Below are 27685 nucleotides of genomic sequence, written 5' to 3'. Positions count from 1 at the left end.
ATCTTTTTCTGTTGTTTTGCTAGTTCTTCTAAATCGATGCAAATGTACTAAGAAATGATGATCATGCATCTATGTGATGATATTAAGAATTACTGATTGCATATGTAGAATGGAATGATTTCTAAATGTTGGGTTAATTTCTTTTCTTTAATTAATAAAAAAAAAGAGGGGATGGTATGCAAATATGTTCCTATTGTGCTATTATTCTTGGAATAAACTTTACAATGAAAATATTAAAGATTTCTTAAAATAGACTTTTTCTGTGGCAGCTTAAATTCCTATGGAAGCCAGTCTCCAGAATGACCTCCAGTGATCTTCACACCCTAGTGTTCACATCCTTGTGTATCTCTTTTCTAACTAAATCAAGACTGGCCTCTGATAATATATTAATGATGGCTCATGACTTCCACAGCTAGCTTATCAAACACATTGCAGCTTCAGCTTTGACTGCTCACTTTGGGGATAAGCCAGATGCTATGTTGTTAGGGTGCTCCCATAGAAAGAAACTAGGACTTCCTGTCAACAGCCAGCATTACATTAATTTGACAGCCATATGAGTGATCCAACTTAATGGCAGATCCTCCAATCTCATGGAAGACTTCAGATGACTTCATTCCAGGTGATAACTGACTGCAACCTCATTAGTGACTCTGATTTAGTACCATCCCAGCCAAGCCACTCCTAAATTCCTGAACTTCATATACCATGAGAGATGATAAACATTTATTGTTGTTTTCAGCCATAAAGTTTTAGGGTAATTTGTTATGCCATAGTATACACCTAATATAATCTGTATGGGAGGATTTTTTTGTATCGTAGCTGGTGGGTAAGTCTAATTCCAGTGGATGGAGTGAGAAACTCCAAGGGGGACCCTGATGATACAGCAATGTCCAAAGGTCCAGGATCACTTATCCTACTCCTGGAAAGGAGAAAGTAAAGTCCTCTATGTAGCACAGTGGTGCTTGGCAAGTAGGAGCCATGTCTCTGAAGCTGTGTCCAAGAGAAGTATTAGAGCAGTAGTCTTTCCACATTGACATTCTCCAACATGAGCTTGGGAGACTCGGATTGCACATAGTATGGGGAGCAAATCATGGAATGGGTAGTTTTGGAAGACAAGCAGAGGAAGAATTGCAGAGCATTCATACCAAGGTAAGAAAAGTTTAACTTAGTTCCAAGGCCCCAGTATTCACAGGACAGGCTGCTGCGCCATTATCTGTCTCTAGGCTGGGCCTGGACATCCTTTCAGATACAGGGTAGGAAAGGTCATAAGACCAATGTTAACAGCTCTTTCCCTAAACTCTACCACATACTGGAGCCCTAGAAGCACTTCTTTTGTGCCTTTAAAAAAGTAAATAACACATTCCTGGAGCTTGCCCATGCAAGAAAAAAAAAAAAGTAACACAATTAGATGACAAATTGACAAGCACTTATAATGTGCTTGGTACTATTGTAAACTCCTTGCCAATCCATTAACTGATTCAATTAATTAACCATCAACAGCCCTATGAGGTTGGTATAACCATCAAACCCATTTAACAGATAACGAAATAGAGGCAAAGAAACATGCTGCAGGTCACAAAGTTTTAAAGTGGTGCAGCCAGGTTTCTGGAGGTAGGTAATCGATACGCTCAACTGCTATACATTCAGCCTTTGGAAATGGTGGTGTCCACTTCTCCCACTGCAGCACAGCCACAGAACCCAGGCTGCTTCGGCCCAGCTGTAATAATTGTCCTCTTAGTACTTTGAAGGACAGACAAAAGTAGCAAGAGCCAGAGAACTATGGGTAATTCACAGCACTGTTACCATTCTGTGGCCTTAACAGGCCAGACAGCAACTGCTGGAGAGCAAACGCGCCAGCCTAGGACCAGCACCTGTGGTTCACGTTGTTCGCAGGACCGACCAAAGAGCAGGAGCGGTAAACCATTTGGTCCCAGTGTCTAGAGAGGAGGGTCGCTAGATGACGCAGTTCCGGCTGAGGCGGACGAAGTTTTCCCACCAGCGAGCGGGGGTTAGCGTTCCCAGGGCTCCTTTGCGCCTGCGCCGCCCGGCGTTCGCGGCTGCCTGATTAATCCGGTCGTTTTCTCCGGGCCCGCGAACCGAGGTCCTGTGTTTTCGAGGTGAGGGAGTGGTGGGGTGGAGAGAAGCCCGACGCGGGCAGCAGGCAGGCATGTGTGTGGTGCCGCGGAATATCGATCTCACACGTGCCTCTCTCTGTTCTCTGTCTCACTTCTCTTTCTTTTCTCTTATTCTCACTTTTCCGAACCCCGAGGGCAGTGTGTGAAGCGGGGACGCCAGCGATGCTCCAGACTGCTTGGCGCCAGGTGAGCGAGCATCTATCCTCAGTGTCCGTGTTTCACCTCCCCATCCCCACTCTCCACAGCTGTCAGGAGAAAGCAGGTGTCAGACTTGACTAGCTAAGCCTGTGCCTTCCACTGAGCATCAGTCACTGTCTTGTGTATTTGCGGGCGACGGGAACGGGGAGGTCTGGAGAGGTGAGAATGTCCAAACTATGAGATGTATGAGATGATTGGTATGGAAGGAACAGGCGAACATGGGAATTGATTGGGACAGATTTGGCGATTGGCGCCTGGGCCTCAAAATTTTCCTGAAAAATGGAAAACTGCATGTCAGCCTACAACGAAGACCACTCCTACCCGCATCCATAAGATTGGAGAGGTCTTTCATTAGACAAAGCAGTTCTAGTGACTTTTTTTGGTAGGTTCCATTGATTTTTTACATATACATGTCATCAATGAATAAAGCCGGGTTTTACTTCTTCCATACCAGTCTGGACGCCTTTTTTTTTCTTGCACTGGCTAGAACCTTCATTTCAATATTTATTAGAAGTGGTGAGAACTGATATCCTCATCTTATTCCTCACGTTAGAGCACACGCCTTGTTTTTCTCCATGTGATATTCACTCTAGGGTTTTTATTTTTTAGTAAATTTGAGGAATTTACCTTCTATTCCAAGTTGCTAAGAGTTTTTTTTTTAATTGAATAAAAGCATTGCATGTGTCTTTTTTCCTTGCATACTTGTTTCCAAACTTTTTTCAAAAATTGAAATAATTGCAGTTTAATACAACATAATATTTTGAAAGTGTACAATTTAGTGACATTTAGTACATTTACAATGTTGTGTAACCATCACCACTATTTAGTTACACAACAGTTGATCACCCCAAAAATAAGCTTGTGCCCACTGAAACACTTCCCATTTATCCCTGCTCCCAGCCCCTAGCAACTTTTAATAGGTTTCTGTCTCTATAGATTTGCCCATTTTGGATATTTCGTAAAAGTGGAATTATATGATATGTGCCCTTTTATATGTAGTTTCTTGCACTTATTCAACAATAATATTCATCCATTATGTAGCATGTATGAGAACTTTTGATGGCTGAATACTTTTTCATTGTATGGATCTACCATATTTTTTTATCCATCAATCAGTTGATGAATATTTGGGTTATGTCTGCCTTTTGGGTAGTGATTGGATACCTGCTTTCATTTGTTTTGTTTATATAATCAGGAGTGGAATTACTGGGTCGTATGGTAACTTTATGTTTAACTTTGAGAGGGGCCTCCAAACTTTTCCACAGTGGCTGTGTGATTTTATATTCCCACCAGCAATGTATGAGGGTTCCAGTTTCCCCATATCCTTGCCAATGCTGGTTATTTTCCACTTTTTAAGAATGGGTTTGAAATGTAGTAACACATGGTGGTTTTGATTTGCATTTTTCTGTTGGTTAATGATGTTCAGCATCTTTTCATGTGCTTATTGGCCATTTGCAGATCTTTGAAGAAATGTCTATTCAAGTGTTTTGCTCATTTTTTATTTCGGTGTTGATTTTGGTTGTTTGAAGTTTTTTTTAAAACTATTTTTTAATAGATATTCTGGATACCTTATCAGATAAGGTGTGGAATTATCAGATAATTCCAAATATTTTAGACTGTTCTGTATATTTTCTCTTTTACTTTCTTTTAATGTCCTTTGATGCACAAAATTTTTTAATTTTGATGAAATCCAATTTATGTATTTTTTTACTTGTGCATTTGCTATCATATCTAAGAAACGATTACTAAATCTAAGATCATAAAAAATTTACCCTAAGTTTTCTTCTAAAGCTTTGGCTCTAATATCTAGGTCTTTGACCCATTTTTAGTTCATTTTTGTATATGATGTGAGGTATGGGTCCATCTTTATTCTTTTGTATGGGGATATACAGTATTCCCAGCACTATTTGTTGAAAAGACTATTCTTCCCCACTGAATGATGTTGATACCTTTGTCAAAAATCGGTTGCCTAGGGCAGTGTGACGGTGGCTCAGTGGCAGAATTCTTGCTTGTCATGCCAGAGACCTGAGTTCTATTCTCAGTACCTGCCCATGCCAAAAAAAAAAAAAGAGCTGTTAGGATTTTGATAGATATGCACTGAATTTGTAGATCACTTTGGGTAGTATTGCTATCTGAACAACAGTAAGTCTTCCAATCCATGAACACAGAATACTGTTCCATTTATTTAGGTCTTGAATTTCTTTCAGCAATTCTTTGTAGTTTTCAGTGTGCAAGACTATTGCAACACAAGACCTGCACCTCCTTAGTTAAATTTATACCTATGTATTTTATTCTTTTTAATGGTATTTTTAAATGGAATAGTTTTCCCAATTTCCTTTTTGGTTGTCCTTTGCTAGTGTTGTAAATATAAGTGATTTTTAAGTGTTGATCTTGTACTCTACACCTTTGGTGAATTCATTTATTAGCTCAGGGTTTTTTGTTTGTGCATTCTTTAGGGTTTTTCTATACAGGCATATCTTGGAGATATTGCAGATTTGGTTCCAGACCACCACAATAAACAAGTATTACAATAAAGTGAGTCACACAAATTATTTTGTTTCCCAGTGCATATAAAAGTTATATTTTCACTACATGTAGTCTTTTAAGGTTACAATATTTGTTTCTAAAAGACAACAACAATGTACGTACCTTAATTTTAAAAATCCTTTATTGTTAAAAATGCCAACCATCACCTGAGACTTCAGTGAATCATAATCTTTTTGCTGGTGAATGGTCTTGCCTCAATGTCCATGGCTACTGACTGATGAGAGTAGTGATTACTGAAGGTTGGGGTAATTGTGACAGTTTCTTAAAACAGAAAAACAGTGAAGTTTGCTGCATTGATTGACTCTTCCTATCATGAAGGATTTCTCTGGAGCATGCAGTGCTGTTTTATAGCATTTTATCAGAATAGAACTTCTTTTCAAAATTGGAGTCAATCCGCTCCAACCCTGCTGCTGGTTTATCAACTAAGATTATAGAATATTCTAAAGCCTTTGCTGTCATTTCAACAGCACTCACAGCATTTTTACCAGGAGTAGATTCTGTCTCAGGAAACCACTTTCTTTGCTCAACCATAAGAAGCTAAATTTTTATCATGAGATTGCAGAGATTCAATCATATTTTTGGGCCTCACTTCTAATTCTGGTTCTCTTGCTCTTTTCCACCACACCTGCAGTGACTTCCTCTACTGAGGTCTTGAACCCATCATAGTCATCAATGAGTGTTGGAATGAACTTCTTCCAAATACTCTTAATGTTGCTATTATTGACCTCCACCATAAATCCACGAATATTGTTAATGGCATCCAGAATGGTGAACCCTTTCCAGAAGTTTTTCAGTTGACTTTGCCTAGATCCATCAAAGGAATCATCAGATCCATCAGAGGAATCACTATCTATGGCCATTATGCTTTATGAAATACATTTCTTTAATAATGACTTCAAACTCAAAATTACTTCTTGATTCAAGGGCTGCTGAATGGTTTGTCGTGTTGGCAGGCATGAGCTGCCCCCATCTCCCCACCCCCAGCTCTTGAGAAGTCAGGTGCATTGTAAAAGAGCAGTGGTATTTTGAAAGTACTCTTTTTTTCTGAGTAATAGATCTCAACGGTGGGCTTAGAATATCTAGTAAACCATGTTGTAAACAGATGTGCTGTCATCATACTTCGTTGTTCAGGCAGAATAGATTTAGCATAATTCTTAAGGGCTCTAGGATTTTCAGGATAGTAAATGAGCAGTGGCTTTAACTTAAATTAACTGGCTATGTTTACCCCTAAAAAGGAGTCAGTCTGTCCTTGAAGCCTTGAAGGCAGGCATTGACTTCTCTTCTGTAGCTACAAAAGTCCTATATGGCATCTTCTTCCAATGGAAGGCTGTTTCATCTACATTGAAAATTTGTTGTTTAGTGTAACCACCTTCATCATGATCTTAGCCAGATCGTCTGGATAAGTTGCTGCAGCGTCTGTATCAGCACTTTCTGCTTCAACTTGCTTTTTTATGTTATGGAGATGGCTTTTTTTAATTAAACCTCATGAATCAACCTCTGCTATATTCATATTTTTATTCTGCAGCTTCCTCACCTGTTTGAATTTTCACAGAATCAGAGTTAGGGCTCTGGATTAGGTCTTGGCTTAAGGAAATATTGTGGCTGGTTTGATCTTTCTCCAGACCACTCAAACTTTCTTCATATCAGCAATAAGGCTGTTTTGTGCTCTTAGCATTCCTGTATTCCCTGGAGTAGCACATTTAATTTCCTTCAAGTTTTTTCCTTCACATTCAAAACCTGGTTAACTGTTTGGCAAAAGAGGCCTGGCTTTCAGCCTATCTCAGTTTTCAACATGCCTTCCTGATTAAGCTTAATTTCTAGCTTTTTATTTAAAGTGAGAAATGTATGAGTCTTCCTTTACTTAGAGGCTATTAAACAAGGTGATTTTTTAAATGCAATTTTATTGAGATATTCACATACAATGTAATCCATCCAGAACATATAATTAGTGGCTCACAGTATCATCGTACAGTTGTGCATTCATCACCACAGTCAATTTTAGAACATTTTCATTACTCCAAAAAAAAAATAAGAAGATAAAAGAACCTCCAAACATCCCATACCTCTTATCCCCTCCTTATTATTTATTTGTGTCTTTATTTTATTACTTATCTGCCCATATACTAGTTAAAGGGAGTATCAGTCACAAGGCTTCCATAATTACACAGTCACGTGATAAAAGCTTATATAGTTATACAGTGATTAAGAATCATGTCTACTGGATACTGGATTGCAGTTCAACAGTTACATGTATTTCCTTCTAACTATTCTAATACACTAGAAACTAAAGAGAAATATCTATATAATGCATAAGAATAACTTCTATAATGACCTTTTGACTCTATTTGAAATATCTTAGTCACTGATAGATTTATTTTGTTTCATTCTTTATCTTATTTTTCCCCCCTTTTGTCAAGAAGGCATTCTCTATCCCACAATTCCAGGGCCAGGTTCATCTCTAGAAGTCAAGTCCCATGTTGCCAGGGAGACTTACCCCCTGGGAGTCATGTCTCACATATGGGGGAGGATAGCAAGTTTATTTGCAGAGTTGGCTTCAGGAGGGAGGCCACATCTGAGCAACAAAAGAGGTTCTCTGGGGGTGACTACTAGGCATAATTCTAAATTGGCTTAGCTTTTTCTTTGCAGGAATAAGTTTCCTAAGGGCAAGCCCCAAGACTGAGGGCTCAACTTATTAAATTGGTAGTCCCCAATGCTTGCAAGAATATCAGGAATTTCCTAAGTGGGGAAGTTTAATATATTCATATTTTCCCCCAGTCCCTCAAGGAGACTTTGCATATACTTTATTTTCTGCAAGAGAATATTTTTTATTCTCTGGAATGTATTGGAGTATTAGATTAATACAGAATAATAAGATCTCATTCCCTATTCTAGGTTCCATGTAAATTTGTTTAAATCAACTGGCCATACGTGTTAAATTAGTTAGTGTGCTATAGAAAATATAAATTTTGTATCAAATAATCATCTTTTCCTTTGGTCTCACACAGAAGTTGAAGTTTTAAGATATGTCAATATCATCCTTTACCCTGTATTCTGATTTACCTTAGTTCTAATCAAGTCCATTTCATGCATATCTCTAATTGAAGTCTGACCTCATTTTCATTTCTTTAGCAGTTGGTGTATGGAGTATAATGCTGACTTTCAGAGCTGTAGAACTTTAACTCTGAATTTCAGATGTCACACAGATACCTGAAGTTCCAGAGAACTACCATGTTATACACAAAGAGCTCAGCATCTCAGAATTTAGAATTAAACAGTTAAACCTCAGGAAGAGATGTGACCACTGTAGGGGCTTACAATCTAGGAACCTTTACAATAAGCCTTATTGAACATTCAGTACCCCTTAATCATAAATTGTCTAATCTCTGCCCATGCTCTATACCCTGATAACCTATATTGCAGGATTAATTGGCCTAATTTCAGTATTGTTGTGTCTCAGGAAATAGGGAGTTCTGAGGAAGGAGAGAGATGGGGCAATTGTCAATTGGCAGAGCAGTCAGAACACAAAAACATTTATTAACTTTGTCTTTTTATATGGGCATGGTTTGTGGGTGCTCCAAAACAATTACAGTAGTAACATCAAAGATCACTAACCACAGATCAACATAACACATATAGTAATAAGTTTGAAATATTGCGAAAATTACCAGAATTTGACACAGAGACAGGAAGTGAGCACATACTCTTTGACAAATTATGCTGATAGACTTGTTTGATGCAGGGGTCACAAACCTTCAATTTGTAAAATGTACAGTATCTGCAAAGTGTAATAAAGTGAAACAATAATGTGAGGTATGCCTGTATATAGAATCAAGTAATTTAAAAATAGAGATACCTTTACTTCTTTCCAATTTGGATGCCTCTTATCTAATGGCTATGGCTAGAACTTCCAGTACAATGTTGAATAGTAGTAGTGAAAGCAGGCACTCTTGTCTTGTTCCTTATCTGTGGAGGAAACTTCAGTCTTGTATCATTGCGGTTTTTCACAAATGCCCTTTTTCTTGTTGAGGAAGTTGCCTTCTATTTCTAATTGTTGAGTGTTTTTTAATCATGAACAGTTATTGGATTTTGTCAGGTACTTTTTGTACACTAATTGAGAAGATCATGTGTCCTTCCCCCCATCCCCCTGTTCTATTTAATGTGGTGTATTACATTGATTGATTTTCTTATGTTGATCTGCCCTTGTATTCCTGGGATAAATCCAGGAATATCCTTCTAGTAGTCTCTTTAGTATACTTTTATGTAGATTTAGTATAATTTTATGTGGATTTGATTGGCTCATATTTTGTCGAGGAGTTTTTTAAAATCTATTTTCATAAGTATTTTGGCCTGTGGTTTTCTTTTCTTGCAGTGTCTTTGTCAGGCTTTGGTATCAAGCTAATGCTGGCCTCATAGACAAAGTTAGGAAGTGTTCCTTCTTCGTTTTTGGAAGAGTTTGAGAAGTATTGGTGTTAATACTTCTTTAAATGTCTGGTAAACTTCATCGGTGAAGATTCTGGTCCTGAAGTATTCTTTGTTGGGAGGTTTTTTTATTACTGATTCAATATCTTTATATTTTATAAGTCTCTTTGGATTTTCTGTTTCTTGTTGAGTCAATTTTTGTAGTTATATCCTATTCAGAATTTGTCCATTTCACGTGGGTTATTTAATTTGTTGGTTTACAATAGTTCATAGTTATCTTCTTTGAATCTTTTAAATTCTGTAAGATTGGTGGTAAAGTGCCAGTTTTCATTTTTTATTTTAGAAATTTGCATCTTCTTTTTCCCTTTGTCAGTCCTGCTAAAGGTTTGTCAATTTTGCTAATCTTTTCAAAGAACCAACTTTTGGTTTCATTATTCTGTCTATTGTTTTTGTACTGTTTATCTTCTCTCTAGAGAAGCTTTTGCTAGCTTTTGGTTTTGTTTGCTCTTCTTTTTCTAATTCCTTTCTAATTTCTATTTCCTGTATAATTAGGTTATAGATTTGAAATCTTTTCTCTTTTTAAATATAGCCCTTTATAGCTTTAACTTTCTCTCTGGGCACTGCTTTTTCTGCATCCCATAGTTTTGATATTTTGTGTTTTCGTTTTCTTTAGACTCAGAATGTGTCCTAATTTTTCTGTGATTTTTTTTTTCTTTGCCTGATTGGTTGTTTAAAAGTATATTATTAAATTTCCACATTTGTTAATTTTCCAATTTTCATACTGTTACTGATTTCCAGCTTCATTACAATGACATCTGAAAACATACATCAGTGAATTCAGTTTTTTTAAATTTATGAGTCTTGTTGTGTCTTAACATATGGTCTATCCTGAAGAATGTTCTCTGTGCACTTGAGAAGAATATGTTGAGGTGTTAACAAACCAAAAACACAATTATACTGGCTTTTTATTTACCTATGTACATACCTTTACAGATGTCATTTAATTCTTTGTATGACTTTGAATTAGTTAGTGTCATTTCACATTAGGCTCAAGGACTTGCTTTAGCATTTCTTATAGGGGAGGTTCACCAGGAACAAACTCCCTTAGCTTTTGTTTATATGGGATGTGTTAGTTTCTCTTTCATTTTTAGAAGGAGAGCTTTGCTGGATATAAAATTCTTGCTAAACAGTTATTTTTCTGTCAGCAATTTAAATATGACATCCCGTTGCCTTCTGGTCTCCATGGTTTCTGATGAAAAATCAGCTGTTAATCTTATTGAGGATCCCTTATATGTAACAAGTCACTTGCTACTTTCAAGATTCTCTCTTTGTTTGGCTTTTGACATTTTAGTTATATCTTGATGTGGATCTCTTTGTGTTTAACCTACTTGGGTTGTTTTGAGCTACTTGGATGTGTACATTTGTTTTTCATCAAATTTGAAAAACATAATTTTTAAAATTATGCTTTCTTCCCTATTTCTCTCTCTCTTATCTATTTGGGACATCATTATGCATAGGCTTATTTGCTTGACGGTGTTCAACAGGTTCCTTAGGCTCTGTTCTTTTTTTTTTTTATTCTTTTTTCTTTCTGTCTCTGAAATTGGATGATTTCAAGCAATGGATTTCCAATTTCACTCATTGTTTCTTGTACCTCCTAAATCTGCTGTTGAACCCCTCTAGTGAATTTTTCAGACTCAGGATTTCTGTGTGGTGGCAGTGGTGGTGCTGCTGCTACTCCTCCTCCTCCTTCTTAATAATTTATCTCTTTACTGATATTCTCTATTTGTTGGGAAATCTTTCCTCCTGCCTTCTTTTAGTTCTTTGTTCATGGTTTCCTTTAGCTCTCTGAGGATGTTTAAGACTGTTGATTTAATGTCTTTGTCTAGTAAGTCCAATGTTTGGATGACTTCCAAGACATCCAAAATTTCTTGTTAATTTCTTTTTTTTCCTATTAATGGCATATACTTCTTGTTTCTTTTCATACCTTGTAATTTTTTGTTGTTGTTGAAAACTGAACATTCTGAATATACCAATTTGGTAACACTGGAGATCAGATTCCCCCTTCTCTACAGGTTTGCTGTTGCTGCTTATTGTGGGTTATGTTTGTTGTTTACTGAGTTTTCTATGTTATTTTTGTAAAGACTGTTTTCTTTGTTATGAGTGGTCACTGAAGTCTGCTTTGTTAGCTTGGTAGTCAGCAATTTGACACAGATTTTCATAAATACCAGGAGCCAAAAGAAAATTTAAAAAACACAACAAAAGTACTCTCTTGGTTTCTGCAGATTGACTCTGAATTTGTGCATTTGTACAACACTTAGCCAGGCTGTTTATACTTCTGCCTTAGCTTTCATTTCCTGCTCACATAGTACCTAAACATCAGCCAGAAGTGAAAGTCTAGGGCTTCTCAAATCTTTTCTGGACGTGAATCTAGCCCTGGACATATGTGGGGCCTTCTGGATTCCCTCATGTTCATGGAAGCTTTTCAAAGCCCTTATTCTCCCATGCATCTCTTTTCCTAGCCTTTTTAGTGTTTTTGTTGCTTTCTCAATATGCTATTCGTGCCAGGTTGCTGCAGCTAGTAAATGTGACAGATGCCTCTCAGGAGGTGGTTCTAGCCCAGAGAGATTTCCAAGGAGGATGAAACAAAGGCAAGTCCTATGCCAATCCCTCAGAGACCTGCCCAGCAGGTTTGAAAATGTACAGTTACAGCTCTTTGAGAACAAGGTCTGTTTTGCCCCTTTCTGCACAAGCAAGCTGACTTGGAACATGGGCTGCTTTCCCACAACCACCTCCATGGTTGGCAATGGGGGAGGGCAGATAGGCAAATAAAACCCCCAAAACACTTTCCTACAAAATTAACCAGCTTCTTTCATCTTTAAGCTCCCCTCAGGTTTTTAAGTTCTTGATTAGATTCCAGATTTCTGAAAAAGTTTCTGTCAGGTTAGTTGTTACTTTAGAGGAGTGATCAATTTCTGTAACTCCCTACCTTTGACATTTGTATGACATCACCTCACCTTTGCATTTTTTTTCTTTCTTTCTTTCTTTTTTTTTTTTGCATGGGCAGGTACTGGGAATTGAACCTGGGTCTCCAGCAAGACAGGTAAAAATTCTGCCACTGAGCCACTATCGCACCGCCCTCACCTTTGCTTTTTTTTTTTCCATCCCTTTCATTGATCACTAGCATTTCGATCTACTAAATTTATTTTAATAATTGTTCCTGTTATTAATTAATTAATTTATTTATTTATTTATTTTTTTTTTAAAGGAAAGACAGAGAGAAGGAAGGAAGGATAGAAGGAAGGAAGGAAGGAAGAAAGGGAAACATCTTTAAACATTTTCTTGTTTTATTGTATTTTGTTTTTTTGTTTTTGTTACATGGGCTGGGGCCGGGAATCGAACCGAGGTCCTCCGGCATAGCAGGCAAGCACTTTGCCCGCTGAGCCACCGCGGCCCGCCCCTTTATTTTTAATCCATATGTTTTACTCATCTGTCGATAAGGTAGATAAAAGGAGCATCAGACACAAGGTTTTCACAATCACACAGTCACACTGCAAAAGCTCTATCATTATACAATCATCTTCAAGAAACATGGCTACTGGAGCACAGCTCTACATTTTCAGGCAGTTCCCCACCAGCCTCTCCATTACACCTTAACTAAACAGGTGATAGTTATTAAATGTGTAAGAATTACCTCCAGGATAACCTGTTGACTCTGTTTGGAATCTTCCAGCCATTGACACTTTATTTTGTCTCATTTCACTCTTCCCCCTTTTGGTCGAGAAATTTTCCTCAATCCCTTTATGCTAAGTTCCAGCTCATTCTAGGATTTCTGTCCCACATTGCCAGGAAGGTCCACACCCCTGGGAGTCATGTCCCACGTAGACAGGGGGAGGGCAGTGAGTTTCCTTGTCATGTTGGCTGAGAGAGAGAGAAGCCACATCTGAGCAACAAAAGAGGTTCTCTTGGGGGTGACACTTAGGACTAATTTTAAGTAGGCTTAGCCTATCCTTTGTGGGGTTAAGTTTCACATGAACAAATCCCAAGATTGGGGGCTCAGCCTATTGCTTTGGTTGTTCCCATTACTTGTAAGAATATCTAGAATTCCTCCACTTGGGGAAGTTGAATTTTCTCCCTTTCTCACCATTCCCCCAAGGGGACTTCGCAAATACTTTTTTATTCACTGTTCAAATCACTCTGGGATTTATCGGGACATCACTCTGGACAAACTTAAAAAATCTCATGCCCTACTCAAGGTTCCAAGTATTATAGTGTTCAGTTAAGCTGTCCACATAAATTATATTAGAAAATGCACTAGTCAAAATATAAATTTTGTACCAAATAAACATTTTTGCTTTATTCTCATGCAAAAGTTAAAGTTTTAAAATATTAATTACCATCTATTTTCAACACCCTGCAGTATTGACATTCCTTTGTCTTCCTTCCTCATGCAAAAACATTTTTAAATCTGTATATTTAGTCACTGTCATTATACACTCTAGGCATTCCTAGATTATACCATCTCAGTCTTTATCGTCTATCTTTCCTTCTGATTTCATTTGTACCCCCAGGACTCCTCTTGCTATCATTCTCACATTCAGCTTCATTCAGTCTTCTAACATTATTATATTATAGTTATCACCTTTGCTTTTAAAAGACATTTTTGCTAAGTACAGAATTTTAGATTGACAGTTACATTTTCTTTCAGGGCTTTAAAGATGTTGCTCCACTGTTTTCTTGTATTTCTTATGAGAACTTTTAAGTCACTTTTATCCTTGTTCTTTAGATAACATGTCTTTTTATTCCCTCTTGCTTTTTAAAAGATATGCTCTATTACTGATTTGGGTCAATTTGTCAATTATGTAACTTAGTATAGTTTTCTCATGTTTCTTGTGCTTAGGTCAGTGAGTATCTTTGATTTGTGGTTATATTTTTCATAAAGTTTGGAACATTTTTCAGCCATTATTTACTGAAATGTTTTTTTCTCTCTTCTTCTCTGTCATCTTCAGGGACTCCAGTTGCCTGTATATTGATATTGGGCTTCTTGATGTTGTCCCACATCTGATGATCTGTTCTTTTTGCCTTCTGTTTTCTCTCCTTGTTTCATTTTGGATACTTTGTATTGCTGTGTCTTTAAGTTCACCAGTCTTTTCTTCTGCAAAGTTTAATTTGCCAAGAAGTATAGTTTTTCATCTCAGAGATTGTCATTTTCATATCTAACAATTTGATTTGGGCCTTTTAACATATTCTATATCTCTATCTCTTTGAACATGTGGAATACAGCTATAATGACTGTATTCATATCCTTCTAACATTTGTGTCAGTTCTGGGGGTTTTTTTGTATGTTGTATGGTGGAGTCACATTTCATTCTTTTTCCTTGTGAGTATCCAGTTTTTGCAGCACCATTTGTTAAATTGTTTGTTGTTTTTGTTCATTTCTTTGTTTGTTGGGAAGTGCATGGGCTGGGAATGGAACCTGGGTCTCCCGCATGGCAGGCGAGAATTCTACCACTGAACTACCCTTGCATCCCCTCTGGATTGTTTTAACTTTTTCTTATTAATTAAAAAAAATTAAACAAAACATTAAGATATCATTTCATTCTACATATACAATCAGTAATTCTTAATATCATCACATAGTTGCATATTCATCATTTCTTAGAACATTTGCATCAATTTAGAAAAAGAAATAAAAAGACAACAGAAAAATAAGTAAAACGATAATAGAGAAAAAAAAAGATTATACATACCATACCCCTTACCCCTCGCTTTCATTTACCACTAGCATTTCAAACTAAATTTATTTTAACATTTGTTCCCCCATATTATTTATTTTTATTCCATATGTTCTACTCTTCTGTTGATATAGTAGCTAACAGGAGCATCAGACTCAAGGTTTTCACATTCACAGAGTCTCATTGTGAAAGCTATATCATTGTTCAGTCATCATCAAGAAACATGGCTACTGGAACACAGCTCTACATTTTCAGGCTGTTCCCTCCAGCCTCTCCACTACATCTTGAACAACAAGGTGATATCTACTTAATGCGTAAGAATAACCTCCAGGATAACCTCTCGACTCTGTTTGGAATCTCTCAGCCATTGACACTTAGTCTCATTTCACTCTTTCCCCTTTGGTCAAGAAGGTTCTCTCAATCCCTTGATGTTAATTCTCAGCTTATTCTAGGGTTTTTCTCAGTCCCTTGATGCTGAGTCTCAGCTGATTCCAGGATTTCTGTCCCACGTTGCCAGGAAGGTCCACACCCCTGGGAGTCATGTCCCACGCAAAGAGGGTGTATTAGTTAGGGTTCTCTAGAGAAACAGAATCAACAGGGAACACTTGCAAATATAAAATTTATGAAAGTGTCTCACGTGACCGTAGGAGTGCAGAGTCCAAAATCCACAGGGCAGGCTGCGAAGCCGATGACTCCAATGGATGGCCTGGATGAACTCCACAGGAGAGGCTCACCAGCCAAAGCAGGAATGCAACCTGTCTCCTCTGAGTCCTCCTTAAAAGGCTTCCCATGATTGGATTTAGCATCACTAATTGCAGAAGACACTCCCCTTTGGCTGATTACAAATGGAATCAGCTGTGGATGTAGCTGACGTGATCATGATCTAATCCTATGAAATATCCTCATTGCAACAGACAGGCCAGCGCTTGCCCAATCAGATGAACAGGTACCACAACTTGGCCAAGTTGACACCTGTCCCTAACCATGACAGAGGGGGAGGGTGGTGAGACTGCTCGTCATGTTGCCTGGAGAGAGAGGCCACATCTGAGCAACAAAAGAGGCTCTCTTGGGGGTGACTCTTAGGCCTAAATTTTAAGTAGACTTGATCTATCCTTTGTGGGGTTAAGTAATTTTACATTACTATAAATATCTTGAGCATTTTATGGAATACAGTTCTGTTGTTTGGAAATAATTTGTTTCTTTCTGGTCTTGCTTTTATGATTTGTTAGTAGGATCTGGAGCAGTGCTCACTTTAGGGACACTTATTCTCCATCACTGAGGTAAGATTTTCCGGAGTACTCTATCCATTGCCCCTTGAATTGTGAGTTTTTCCAGTCTGGCTGGTGGGAACAGGCACTTTCTCCATCAATGTGTGAGCCTGGGACATTGTTCCCTCCAGCTCTTTCAAATGATTCTTTTTCTAACCGTGCTGGTTTGAAACAATTACGTACCCCAGAAAAGCCATGTTCTTTCTTTTTCTTTTTTTTTTTTTTTTTACATACGCAGGCACTGGGAATCGAACCTGGGTCCTCTGGCATGCAGGTGAGCATTCTTGCCTGCTGAGGCACGGTGGCCCGCCTAAGCCATGTTCTTTTAATCTAGTCTTTTTGGGTGCAACCTCTTGATTAGGTTATTTCCATGGAGATGTGACTCCACTCATTCAAGGTGGGTCTTAATCTGCTTAGTGGAGCCCTTTAAAAGAGAGACATTTTGGAGAAAGGACAGATGCATGGAGATAGAAACAACCCAAGAGATGCTAAGCAAGGACTTGCTGAACCTGAAGGATTCAGAATCTGGAGAGACCTGATAGAAGCTAAGAGATTAAATCCATAGTTTGCCCCAGAGAAGCTGAGACCCCATAGAACTGAAGAGAGAAATGCCCTAGAGATGCTAAGAGTAGATCCGCAGGACCACTGGAATCAGAAGCTGAAAGCAATGAACTGGGAACAAGAACCAGCAGACGCCAGCCACATGCCATCCTTCACAGCTGGCAGAAGTGTTCCAGATACTTGGTGGCCTTTCTTCAGAGTCCAGGTATCATCTTGTTGATGCCTTAAATCTGGACATTTTCATGGCTTTAGAACTGTAAATTTGTAACCTATTTGTAATTTCTGGTATATTACCTTCCAACAGCTTCAGCAAAACAAAACAGTGACCTCGGGTAGTTTTCTCACAGCCATGCACTGATCAGTACATTGTTGAATACTTGAGGGGGTCCTTTGGTAGATCATTGGAATTCTTTCTCTGTGCAGCTCTCTCCTCTCTGGTAATCTGTTCTATACAGCTGTCTTTCTGGACTCTGCCGGGGAATCTTCTGGACTTTGCCTTATTTCCTTCTCCCTGTGTTGCAGCCTGGAAACTCTTGCAAAGTAGTAAGCTTGGAGAATTGTGGGGCTTACCTCGTTTCCCATCTCTCACGGATCACTGTCCTTTGTTGCCTGTTGGCCACCATCTTGAAAACCATTGTTTCAGGTAATTTGTCTCATGTTGTTCAGTTGGGAGGGTAAATCTAATCCCTGTAACTCCATCTTAATGAGAAGTGGAAGTTTGCTCTAGCATTTTGAAAAGTATTTCTCCTTTAACTTCTGCTGTTTAGTCTGTCACTATCCTGACTTCCTATCTTCAAATGTGAACTATTTTTTCTCCTTTGGAGTCCTTTAGGATCATCTATGTACTCTCAATCTTCTGAGACTTCTCAGTGACACCTTTATTTAGACATTTTTCATTTATTGTCTGAAGTTCTTTGTAAGCTGTCCCCCCACTGTGGTGCTTTTAAACATATAGAATACCAAGTTATAAATAGTAATGCATACTTAACAAATCCTTGTCCTTGGTCTTATAGTATTAATTGGCCCCCTCTTTGTTTGCTTCTCCTTCCCTCAGCAGTTAAGATTCAGTTTTTTCTGCCTTCTAAAATTCTGTTCAACACCTCTAGTCTATTTTGACTTTTTTTGTTGTTCTGTTGTCTTACTCTCACTTTAGTGGTGATTTGAGAGGGAGTCGAGATGAGTGTGAAATTGTTGTTGGTTGTGCTTATACAGATGCCCCGTGCTTGTGCACATGAAATTTATGTGGGGGGAAGGAGCCAGAGGGATAGACAAGCACATAGAGCAGGGCACAGTAGAACTGATGCAGAGACTGTCGAGAGAAGGAAGGGCTATTTGCTTGGGATGACCACAAACGGGTACAGTCTTATGACTCCTCTGTTCATGAGGGCAACTGTGGCGGCCCTTGGTGAGGGGCTGGATGACTCTGAATTGGAAATACCATCAGACCCAGCAGGTCTCTGCCTCACTGCTTAGGCTGTTCTTTGTCCTCACACAGTATTTGAGCAGGAACCTGTTTTTTCAGGAGCCAGTGACCTTTGAAGATGTGGCTTTGTACTTCACCCAGAATCAGTGGGCCATCCTGGACCCTGAACAGAAAGCCCTGTACAGGGAGGTGATGCTGGACAATTATGCAAACATAGCTTCCCTGGGTAAGACACTCCTTTCTCTGCCTCTGCCCTTTGAGAATCCTGGCTTCTTTCTTCCTTAGACTTTGTGGAGTCTCTGATAACCCTCAGGGAATATTGTTCCAAAGCCTAAGCTCCCCAGAAGTTACTAATGAGAACCCTGGGTTCCCAGGTTTTAAAATAGCTGTTGCTCTAGCTCCATGTTTGGGTTTTGCTGCAAACAAGGAGGGAAATGAGGAGCTCTTGGGAACCCTTTGTGCCTGCATCTTCCCAGTTCTCCGAAGTTTTGGATTCCTTGATGTGAATGTGGGATTATTCTGGGACTCTGTCCTCCTTTGTAGGAATTTCCTGTCCTCTTACATGGCACTGGCTATCAAGTTTTTTCCTGACTGTACTTTGTCTCTCCCCATCTGGCTTAGCAGAGAAAAATAAAGAGGGCTGAAAGGAGACCCAGCATCGTGATTCCTTTTATCTTTTTGTTTCTATTTCTTTCTCCCTGAACAGTTTTTCCACTCAATAGACCTGTTCTGGTCTCCCAGCTGGAGCAAGGGGAATTACCATGGGGCCTTGATCCCTGGGAACCTGTGGACAGGGAGGTCCTCCGAGATGTCTGTCCAGGTGAGCAAGAGAACCTACCAGCTACCTTTTTTGCTAGGCTTGCTTTCTTGTTTTCACAGTCTAACATGTAAGAAGTATTTTTTTTCTTGGATGACCAGCATGGGGGAGCAAACAGCTTTATTTCTTGTGGAATTGTCACATGCGATTCTCTGGGGTCATGGTAGTGACCTACTTCAGGTGGGGAAGGGCTAGTTTCTTACAAGAAAGGCACAGCTCAAGATATCATCACATGTTCCTCTTTGGCTCTCTACCTTACCACCCTTCAGGGGAGACTTTCTGACTGAGAAACTTTTAAACTAGCTCCTACCTTCCCTGTCTCATGGAAATATTTTATCTTCCATCAGTTTGTTTCTGTAGAGTTAAGGATGCCAACCACCTTATAAGAAAAATAGTGTTCTGGGGGCCTATTTGGCCAGCCACGTATCAGAGTATATTGTTTCTTTGGACAATTAAATTGTGAGTACACAAACATTGACTTTAAAAAATCATACTTAAAATGGAGGATTTCAAATATATGCAGACACCAGCACAAGGTACCCTAAATATCCCTCACCCAGTCTCAACAGTTATCAATATCTTGCCAGTCTTGTTTTATCTCCACCCCGACTCTGCATACACATACTTTCTAAAACATTTTTAACAGATGAACTTTTGAATGAAAACTTGAGTGTAAATTAGATGTGAATAGCTTTCTCATTTTGAAAGGTGCTAATATAATTTAAAAAATATATAGTATATTTTATTGCTCCTCTTATTCTGCTTCACCCCTGTTCTGTCTGTTCATATTTCTTATGTTCTTCATAGTCTTTGCAGAGAATGCCCATTTCTTATGAGAATGCCACCACCCTTGTGTTAATGTTGGGTCTTTTTGGATAAGATTAGGACTTCAGGCTATCTGGGTAAAAAATATGTACTAAACATTTTGCTTTTAAAAACAAAGGATTAATAAACAAAAAATTCAACAAATGGTGCTGCAGTAATGGGATACTTACATGGAAAAAGAATGAAATGTGACCCCCATCATATAGCGTACAAGAAAAAAAAATTCTGCCCTGCTGCACTGAGGAAGATTTTATTAGCCTCTTAAAGGCATCAGTAGTGGAGAGAAAATAGACTTTGTTTTTCCCCTTTTTTAATATGTTAGTTTAGAATTCTATATTCCATACTATGGCATTAAACTATATTACATCCCGTATGGCCTTTTAGGGAAAAATCCTGCTACCTGGTCCTCTCTGACACTGCTATCTATTTTTGGAAGGGTTCTTCACATTCCCAGTTCTCTTTTATTTTAGAGACACTCTTCCAAGTTTTACTCTTTATTCTAGATGCTTTGGTGTTGGCCATGTGTGGTCCCTTTAGCCATAACATAGCAGCCTGCTGCTTTCCAAACCAGCTTTTACTAGAGCCAACTTGATACTCTTTTCAGAGTATGACATGGATATGTTTTAAAATAAGCAGCTCTTAAGGAATTTTAAATGGCTTTACAGCTTAGTGGTTGGGCCATGAGATCCACAATTTGTAGCGTTTGAGCTGTTCAACCTGTCCTTTCTTTTCTAATCTTCATGGTTGTTTTAGTTTTCTAAGGCTGCTGGAATGCAGTACACCTGAGATGGATTGGCTTTTCTAAAGGGAATTTATTTAGTTACAAATTTACAGTTCCTTAGAGGAAAGACAGCTGGCTTTCCCTGTCACATGGGAAGGCAACTTCTGCTGGGCTTTTCTCTTGGCTTCTGGGTTCAAATGGCTTTCCCCACAGTAATTCCTTTCTACATTTTCAAATGTCTGGGTCTGTGTCGGCTCTGAGCTCTGAGCTGAAGTGGGTTGAGCTGTTTCTCTCTGACTTCTCCTTTTAAGCCTTACTCATTGCACTCCACTTAGCTAACCATGGATGGCATCAACCATAGATGAATTTCACATGCTGATGATTTAAGTCCACAGCAACATAACAGCTGGGCACCATCACCTGGCCAAGTTGACACCAGAATCTAACTGCTACAGTGGTCTTTCGCCTCACTTCTCTAGGTGACATACTTTATCAACCCATTCACTTTTCACTTGATCTTCTTACCTTGATTAATAGTGTTTGCTGCTTCCTAGTCTTCATACTTTCTATGAAAATGCCTTCTGGCCTTGCTTGCCTTGTTTGCCTGTCTCCCCCAGTCTTTATTTCACTGGTAGGGCACCATTGTGTGATGACTTTTAGTAGCCATTTTTTTGGCATATTGGAAAATATCCATATACTTGGGGCAAATTAGAACCACTTGATCCAGTTTCTTCTCCGGCATTGGTATTTTCTTATTGTGCCATCAGGGAGGCTAAAATTTGTTTTCTCTTTGTGTGATACCAGGAGATAAGACTGGAATTGAGAAGGGAAAACCAACTCTAAAGCCACACATTTCCAAAGCTACAGAGTCCCACAGACTGACATCAGGAGGGCTGTTAGGAAATGTTCCTCAGTATCCTGACTTTGAGAGCAGCCTAGAAAAGCAACACAGTCACTGGACAGTTAAGAAGTCCAAGTCAAAGAGAAGAGTGTTCACAATTGTGTCTGCCGAGCCTCATGGGATCTGTGCTGTTGAAAACAGGAAGAAGTGTGACAAATTAGGAAAAAACGTTCATGTCCACACACACCTTACTAAAAATCAGACAGTTCCTACTAGTCAAATATGTTATGAATGTGGAAAATGTGACAGATATTTCAGTAGAATGGTGGACTTTCATCAACATCAGAGACATCATACTGGTGAAAAGTCTTACGGATGCAAAGAATGTGGAAAAGACTTCAAATATAATTCATTACTTATTCGCCATCAGATAATTCACACTGGAAAGAAACCATTTAAATGTAAAGAGTGTGGGAAAGGTTTAAGTTCGGACACAGCCTTGATTCAGCATCACAGAATCCACACTGGAGAGAAGCCCTATGAATGTAAGGAATGTGGGAAGGCTTTCAGTAGCAGCTCAGTGTTCCTTCAGCACCAGAGATTCCACACTGGAGAGAAACTTTATGAATGTCAAGAATGTTGGAAAACATTCAGTTGTAGCTCAAGCTTTATTGTTCATCAGCGAATGCACACGGGGGAGAAACCATATGAATGTAAAGACTGTGGGAAACATTTAAGCTCCAACACAGCCTTGACTCAGCACCAGCGAATTCATACTGGTGAGAAACCCTTTGAATGTAAGGAGTGTGGAAAGGCGTTCAATCAGAAAATAACTCTTGTTCAGCACAAGCGAGTTCACACTGGTGAGAAACCATATGAGTGTAAGGTGTGTAGGAAAGCCTTCAGCTGGTGTGGAAGGTTCATTCTCCATCAAAAACTACACATTGAGAAGACACCTGTGCAAGAATAGCCGTCCACAGCTAGGCCCACCCTGCCTCTCTTTGTTGCTCCACAATTTCATGCTCTTCTGTTGTGTCAATGTCAATCTTCCGGGACTGTGCTAATTCTTACCATCATGCCTCTGTTCCCACAGTGCTGCATATCCAGAATGCCTGCTTCTTTACCTGTCTCAACTTTCATCGTGAACTCTTCCTCAAATTCTCTCAACCATTCTTTTCTGGACATGAACATTCTTTACAAGTATAAAAGGCAAGCAAAACAAAATAATACTGAAAATTTACTAACATAAAAGGAAATGTTACGTTTCCCAGTTGAAAGATACACTGAATGCCCAGCAAGATGAGTGGGTGAGGGAGCCCACATCAAAGAACATCACTGTGAATTCTCAAAACACACACACACAAAACATATAAACAGGAGATGTAAAGCTTTCTAAAGAGAGAAAACCAAAGACAAGGAATAAGAATAGCAACAGATATCTCATCTTTGGTGTATGCCATCAAAATTCTGGGGGGAAAATTATTTTCCTTCCAGAATTTTATAGCCTCAATTGTGAGGGTATAGGCATTTTCAGACCCCTTAGATCTCAAAACTTTTATTTCCCATCCTTTGTCTTATGTGTACCACCAAAGAAGTGGGTAAACCAGGAAAGAGAAAGATCTCTGGACACTCTGTTACAACCTATATATCAGAAGTCTCCCAAACTCAGAAACAGAGGGCCCCTGTGCTTGAATGGAGCCATTGGCATCTTGGAATACATTCCTAATAGAGTGCAAATTTACAGAGACCTACCTCAGGTGCAGTACCCATCTACCCTACTTCTTACTTTGCTGTTACTCTTCTTAACCACTCACTTATCTGTGCCTTTGCAAAAGTCAGGTTATATACTGATATTCATATGCAAGGCTCCAAGTCCTTATGGTGACTATGTCCTAAGTATTGTTTGCTCAGAAATTGCCTCTGTTTTCTACTTGTCACCACTCCTTGGAGTCTTCCTTCCACATATGGCTTTCTTGCCATTTGTACCTTTGGCTCAGGCCTAGTTGTCTTAAATGGATATATCTCATTGCCATTCCAACTGACCTCAAAGCAAGAAACATTTCTCTGCAACTTCATCTAGTTATTATTTTTTAATGATCATGGAAGAAACTACCATTATTTTCTGTTATCTGTGGAAATGAGGGAGGATGTGTTTTGTTTTAGCATCTACGTTTGCAGACAGCTTGATTTTGCCTATTTCAGGAAAAGAGGGTCGTGGTTAGTACAGAGTGAGACAGACTTTAGTCCCAGGTTATGTGACCTTGGTTAAATTACAGAAACTCTGTGTGCTTATTTTCTTATCTGTAAAGTGGGGCTAACAATTGACCTACCTCATAGATTTCTGTTGAGTATTACATGCATCATTAATACCTGTAGAGTGCTTAGACAAGTGACTGGTACATACTAAACTATAAAAAAAAGTTAACTAGTATTATATTGCCATTGATAGTTTTGATGTATACACCCAAATAATCATTACAATCAATATAGCCATCAACTCCTCCCCCCCCAAACATTGCTTGTCTCCCTATGGAGTCCCTTTTTCTTATCCCTCACCAGGAAACTACCAAACTGTTGTTACTGAGGCTCAATTTTCCTTTTTTAGAATTTTATATAAAGGGAATCACACTGTGTGTACTTTTTTTTGGGTCTGGTATCTTTCACTTAGCATAATTATTTTAAGATTCAACCATGTTGCATATATCAATAGTACATGTCTTTCTAGTATTGAGTAATATTCCCACTATATGGATATAGCAGTTTGTTCATTCACCTGTTGTTCTAGTTTGCTAGCTGCCGGAATACAATATACCAGAAATGGAATTGTTTTTAAAAATGGGAATTTAATAAGTTGGTAGTTTACAGTTCTAAGGCTGAGAAAATGTCCCACTTAAAACAAGTCTATAGAAATGTCCAATCTAAGGCATCCAGGGAAAGATAGCTTGGTTCAAGAAGGCTGATGTTCAAGAAGGCTTGATTCAAGAAGGCTTGGTTCAAGAAGGCCGAGACAGGGTTTCTGTCTCATCTGGAAAGGCACGTGGCAAACACGGGTCATCTGCTAGCATTCTCTCCTGGTTTCCTGCATGAAGCTACCCAGGAGGTGTTTTCCTTCTTCATCTCCAAAGGTCACTGGCTGGTGGATTCTCTGCGTCTCGTGGCTACGTCATTCTCTGCTCTCTCAATCTCTCCTTTTTTCAAAATGTTTCCTCTTTTATAGGATTCCAGTAAACTAATCAAGATCCACCTGGAATGGGTAGAGACACATCTCCACCTAATCCAGCTTAACAACCACTCCTGATTGAGTCACATTTCCAGGGAAATGATCTGATTAAAGTTTCAAACATACAGTGCTGAATAATTATTAGAAGAAAAGGCCGCCTTTATACAATGGGATTAGGATTAAAACATGGCTTTTTTAGGGTACATACATTCTTTCAAACTGGCACACCTGTTGAAGGATAATTGGCTTATTTCCAGATTTTAGCGATTACAAATAAAGCTGTTATGAACATTGGTGTTCAGTCTTTGTAATGATATGTGTTTTCACTTCTCTTGGTCTGTTAATATGGTGAATTATATTCATTCATTTTTTTTTACATTGGAATAAAGAAAATTTTTAAAATTTTTAATTTTAATTAAAGAAATTCTAGGTTTACAGAAAAGTCATACATAAAATACAGCGTTCCCATATGCCACCCTATAATGCACATTGCATTAGTATGGTACATTTGTTACAATTGATGGAGAACATTTTTATAACTGTACTATTAACTACAGTCCATGGTTTGCTTTAGGGGTCACTGTTGTGTTGTAAAGTTCTATAAATTATTTTTAAAATGTATTCTTGTAACCTAAAATTTCCCCTTTTAACCACATTCAAATATATATTTCAGTGCAGTTATGTTCACAATGTTGTGCTACCATCACCACCATCCTTTACCAAAACTTTTCTGTCATCCGAAATAAAAATTATATATTTTAAGTATTAACACCCTGTTACCTCTCCCACCCCAGCCCCTGGTCACCATATTCTAAATTCTGACTCTACAATTTTTTTATTTCTCATATTTCATATTGTTGAGATCATACAATATTTGTCCATTTGTGTCTGGCTTATTTCACTCAACATGATTTCTTCAGGGTTCATCCATATTGTTGCCATGTATCAGAACTCCATTCCTTTTAATGGGTGAATAATATTCTATTTGTGTATATACCAGATTTTGTTTATTCATTCTGTAGTTGATGACAGTTGGGTTGCTTTCATCTTTCGACAATTGTGAATAATACCGCTACAAACACTGGTGTACAAATATCTGTTCAAGTCCTTGCTTTCAATTATTTTGCGTATATAACTAGAAGTGATTGTTGAGTTATATGGTTCTAAATTTAACTTTCTGAGGAACTACCAAACTGTCTTCCACAGCAGCTGGACCATTTTACATCCCACCAGCGATGAATGAGTGTTTCTCTTTCTCCACATCCTCTCCAACACTTGTACTTTTCCATGTTTTTTATAGTACAAAAATACTGGCACTTGAATGCTGAATGTCACCGTATGCGTGAAATTATATATTTCAGGGTAGTGTAAGCTTTTATGTTGTCATATTAAACTCTTAAGTCAAATTAAGCAGAGCTGGCATTGGCAGTGTAGCCATAACTTTCTCATGTTAGTAAAAACAAAATTGGCAACTTGAAATTAAAACATGCCAAGGTTTTGACACACTTAAGATATTAATGAAACACTTCAAAATGAAGTGTCCGTATTCTCAGGTGTCTGTTGCATGAGTTTTGTTTAGTTGTGTATTTTTTCAGTGAATGTCTGGCACATTAAAATCCTCAAACATTTGGTTATCTTTGTTGTATTGGCAAAGTCGGTGACTTGTATATTCAGCAATATCATTTGAGCAAGTTTTATCAGCAAGCAATATTTTCAGTTAATAAGGTTTAAAAAAATCATGTAAGAATGGATTTAAACTTGTTGAATGTAAAGACTGAACCTCAAGTCACTGTAGCTTTAGTAACTGCTTTTTCTATTAGTTTAGATGGTAATACTGCTGTGCATATTCTGATTTTATTAAAATAAGTTCAACTGCAAGAAAATTTAAAAATCAGGCAGCAGGTTGGAACTGGCTTGAGTTTTCTGACCCTTCATCTATAATATTTGATGAATACTAAATGCCATAATAAATGAATACTAAAAAAAAAAATCACAAAAATCCCTTAATCACTCAGTTAAAACAGTACAAATGTTGAGGTAATTGAATAATTTCATGACAATTACTTCAGTATCAATAGAAAAGACATCAGGTGCTGTTTGAGCAACTGTATGCAGAATATGGTGAGGACAGCCAACACCTTCCATAGAAGCATGCATGCTTTGCTTTGAATAAAGCTTTGAATAAAAACTGCCTACACTTTTATGCATACATCCACCAATATTGTGTTATCTCTATAAAAACAGCAACATTTTCCCTATTAATTCCCAACTCAGTAACAGTCTCTAGAAAAATTTGCTATTGTTTCTGATGTCTCATCTGGAAGGAATTTTACTTGGAATAGCCCAAAAGTAAGCCTTAGAAAAGAAAAATACTGTATAAGAATTGAGAAAATTTTTTTCTGCATTGTGATTACCTGCATGCATAAATATGAGGTAAAAAGGTGAGGCATTTAGATATTTGATAACCTCTGCAACAGAACACGTGGAGCCATTACACTTTTAATTATGCATTCGGTTTCATCCTGGTACTTGAAAACTTACTTGAAATTTTAGAAGGAGAAAACATCTCTGGTAGGAGTTAAGTTCAAACATTTATTTGAACTGAAAGCTTAAAGACAGTATGGAAGACCATTACAACTTCTGTTGTGATTATTTTCATCTGAATTTCTCTTAATAAAATTTGTTAAAAATAACTTTGATTCTAATTGGAGAAATCTCATGTTTAGTATTAGTATATGTTGGTTTACAGCTGACTTCCCATTTTTGAATATTGAAATTGTATATGCTGCACAAAGATTTTCAAAAGGACTTTTTCCTTTTTAATAAATATCCACTTCAAAAAATTCATCACAAAATTTACACTTGTGTTTTGGCATTTTGGGGTTCAAAAATACACACAAAACGGATAACTGCAACTCCCACAAGAATTGAAAAGAATGAATTTGATAATCTCACGGTAGTATCAGTGCATCTGTCAC

General features: G+C 38.1%; 1 protein-coding gene and 1 long non-coding RNA gene across 5 annotated transcripts in view; one reads left to right on the top strand and one right to left on the bottom strand.

Moving 5' to 3' along the window:
* The window catches only part of LOC143657392 (uncharacterized), a 115361-nt gene that overhangs the window by 86474 nt on the left and 1202 nt on the right, over positions 1-27685 (bottom strand). The gene's annotated exons all lie outside the window — the stretch shown is intronic.
* Positions 1847-26436, top strand: ZNF620 (zinc finger protein 620). 3 transcript variants are annotated; one of them, XM_077129722.1, is made up of 5 exons: positions 1847-2117; positions 2275-2321; positions 18383-18509; positions 18990-19103; positions 21451-26436. In XM_077129722.1, the coding sequence occupies exons 2-5, from the start codon at positions 2298-2300 to the stop codon at positions 22455-22457; spliced, it is 1272 nt and encodes a 423-aa protein (XP_076985837.1). In that variant the 5' UTR covers positions 1847-2117; positions 2275-2297; the 3' UTR covers positions 22458-26436. The 3 variants fall into 3 exon arrangements, with proteins under 3 accessions (XP_076985837.1, XP_076985838.1, XP_076985836.1); XM_077129723.1 differs by lacking the exons at positions 1847-2117; positions 2275-2321 and adding exons at positions 16645-17065; positions 17383-17503; XM_077129721.1 differs by lacking the exons at positions 1847-2117; positions 2275-2321 and having other exon boundaries at positions 17823-18509.

This window comes from Tamandua tetradactyla, chromosome 15 (genome assembly GCF_023851605.1).
Source record: "Tamandua tetradactyla isolate mTamTet1 chromosome 15, mTamTet1.pri, whole genome shotgun sequence".
Lineage (NCBI taxonomy): Eukaryota > Metazoa > Chordata > Mammalia > Pilosa > Myrmecophagidae > Tamandua > Tamandua tetradactyla.
This window is presented reverse-complemented; position numbering and strand designations above follow the sequence as displayed.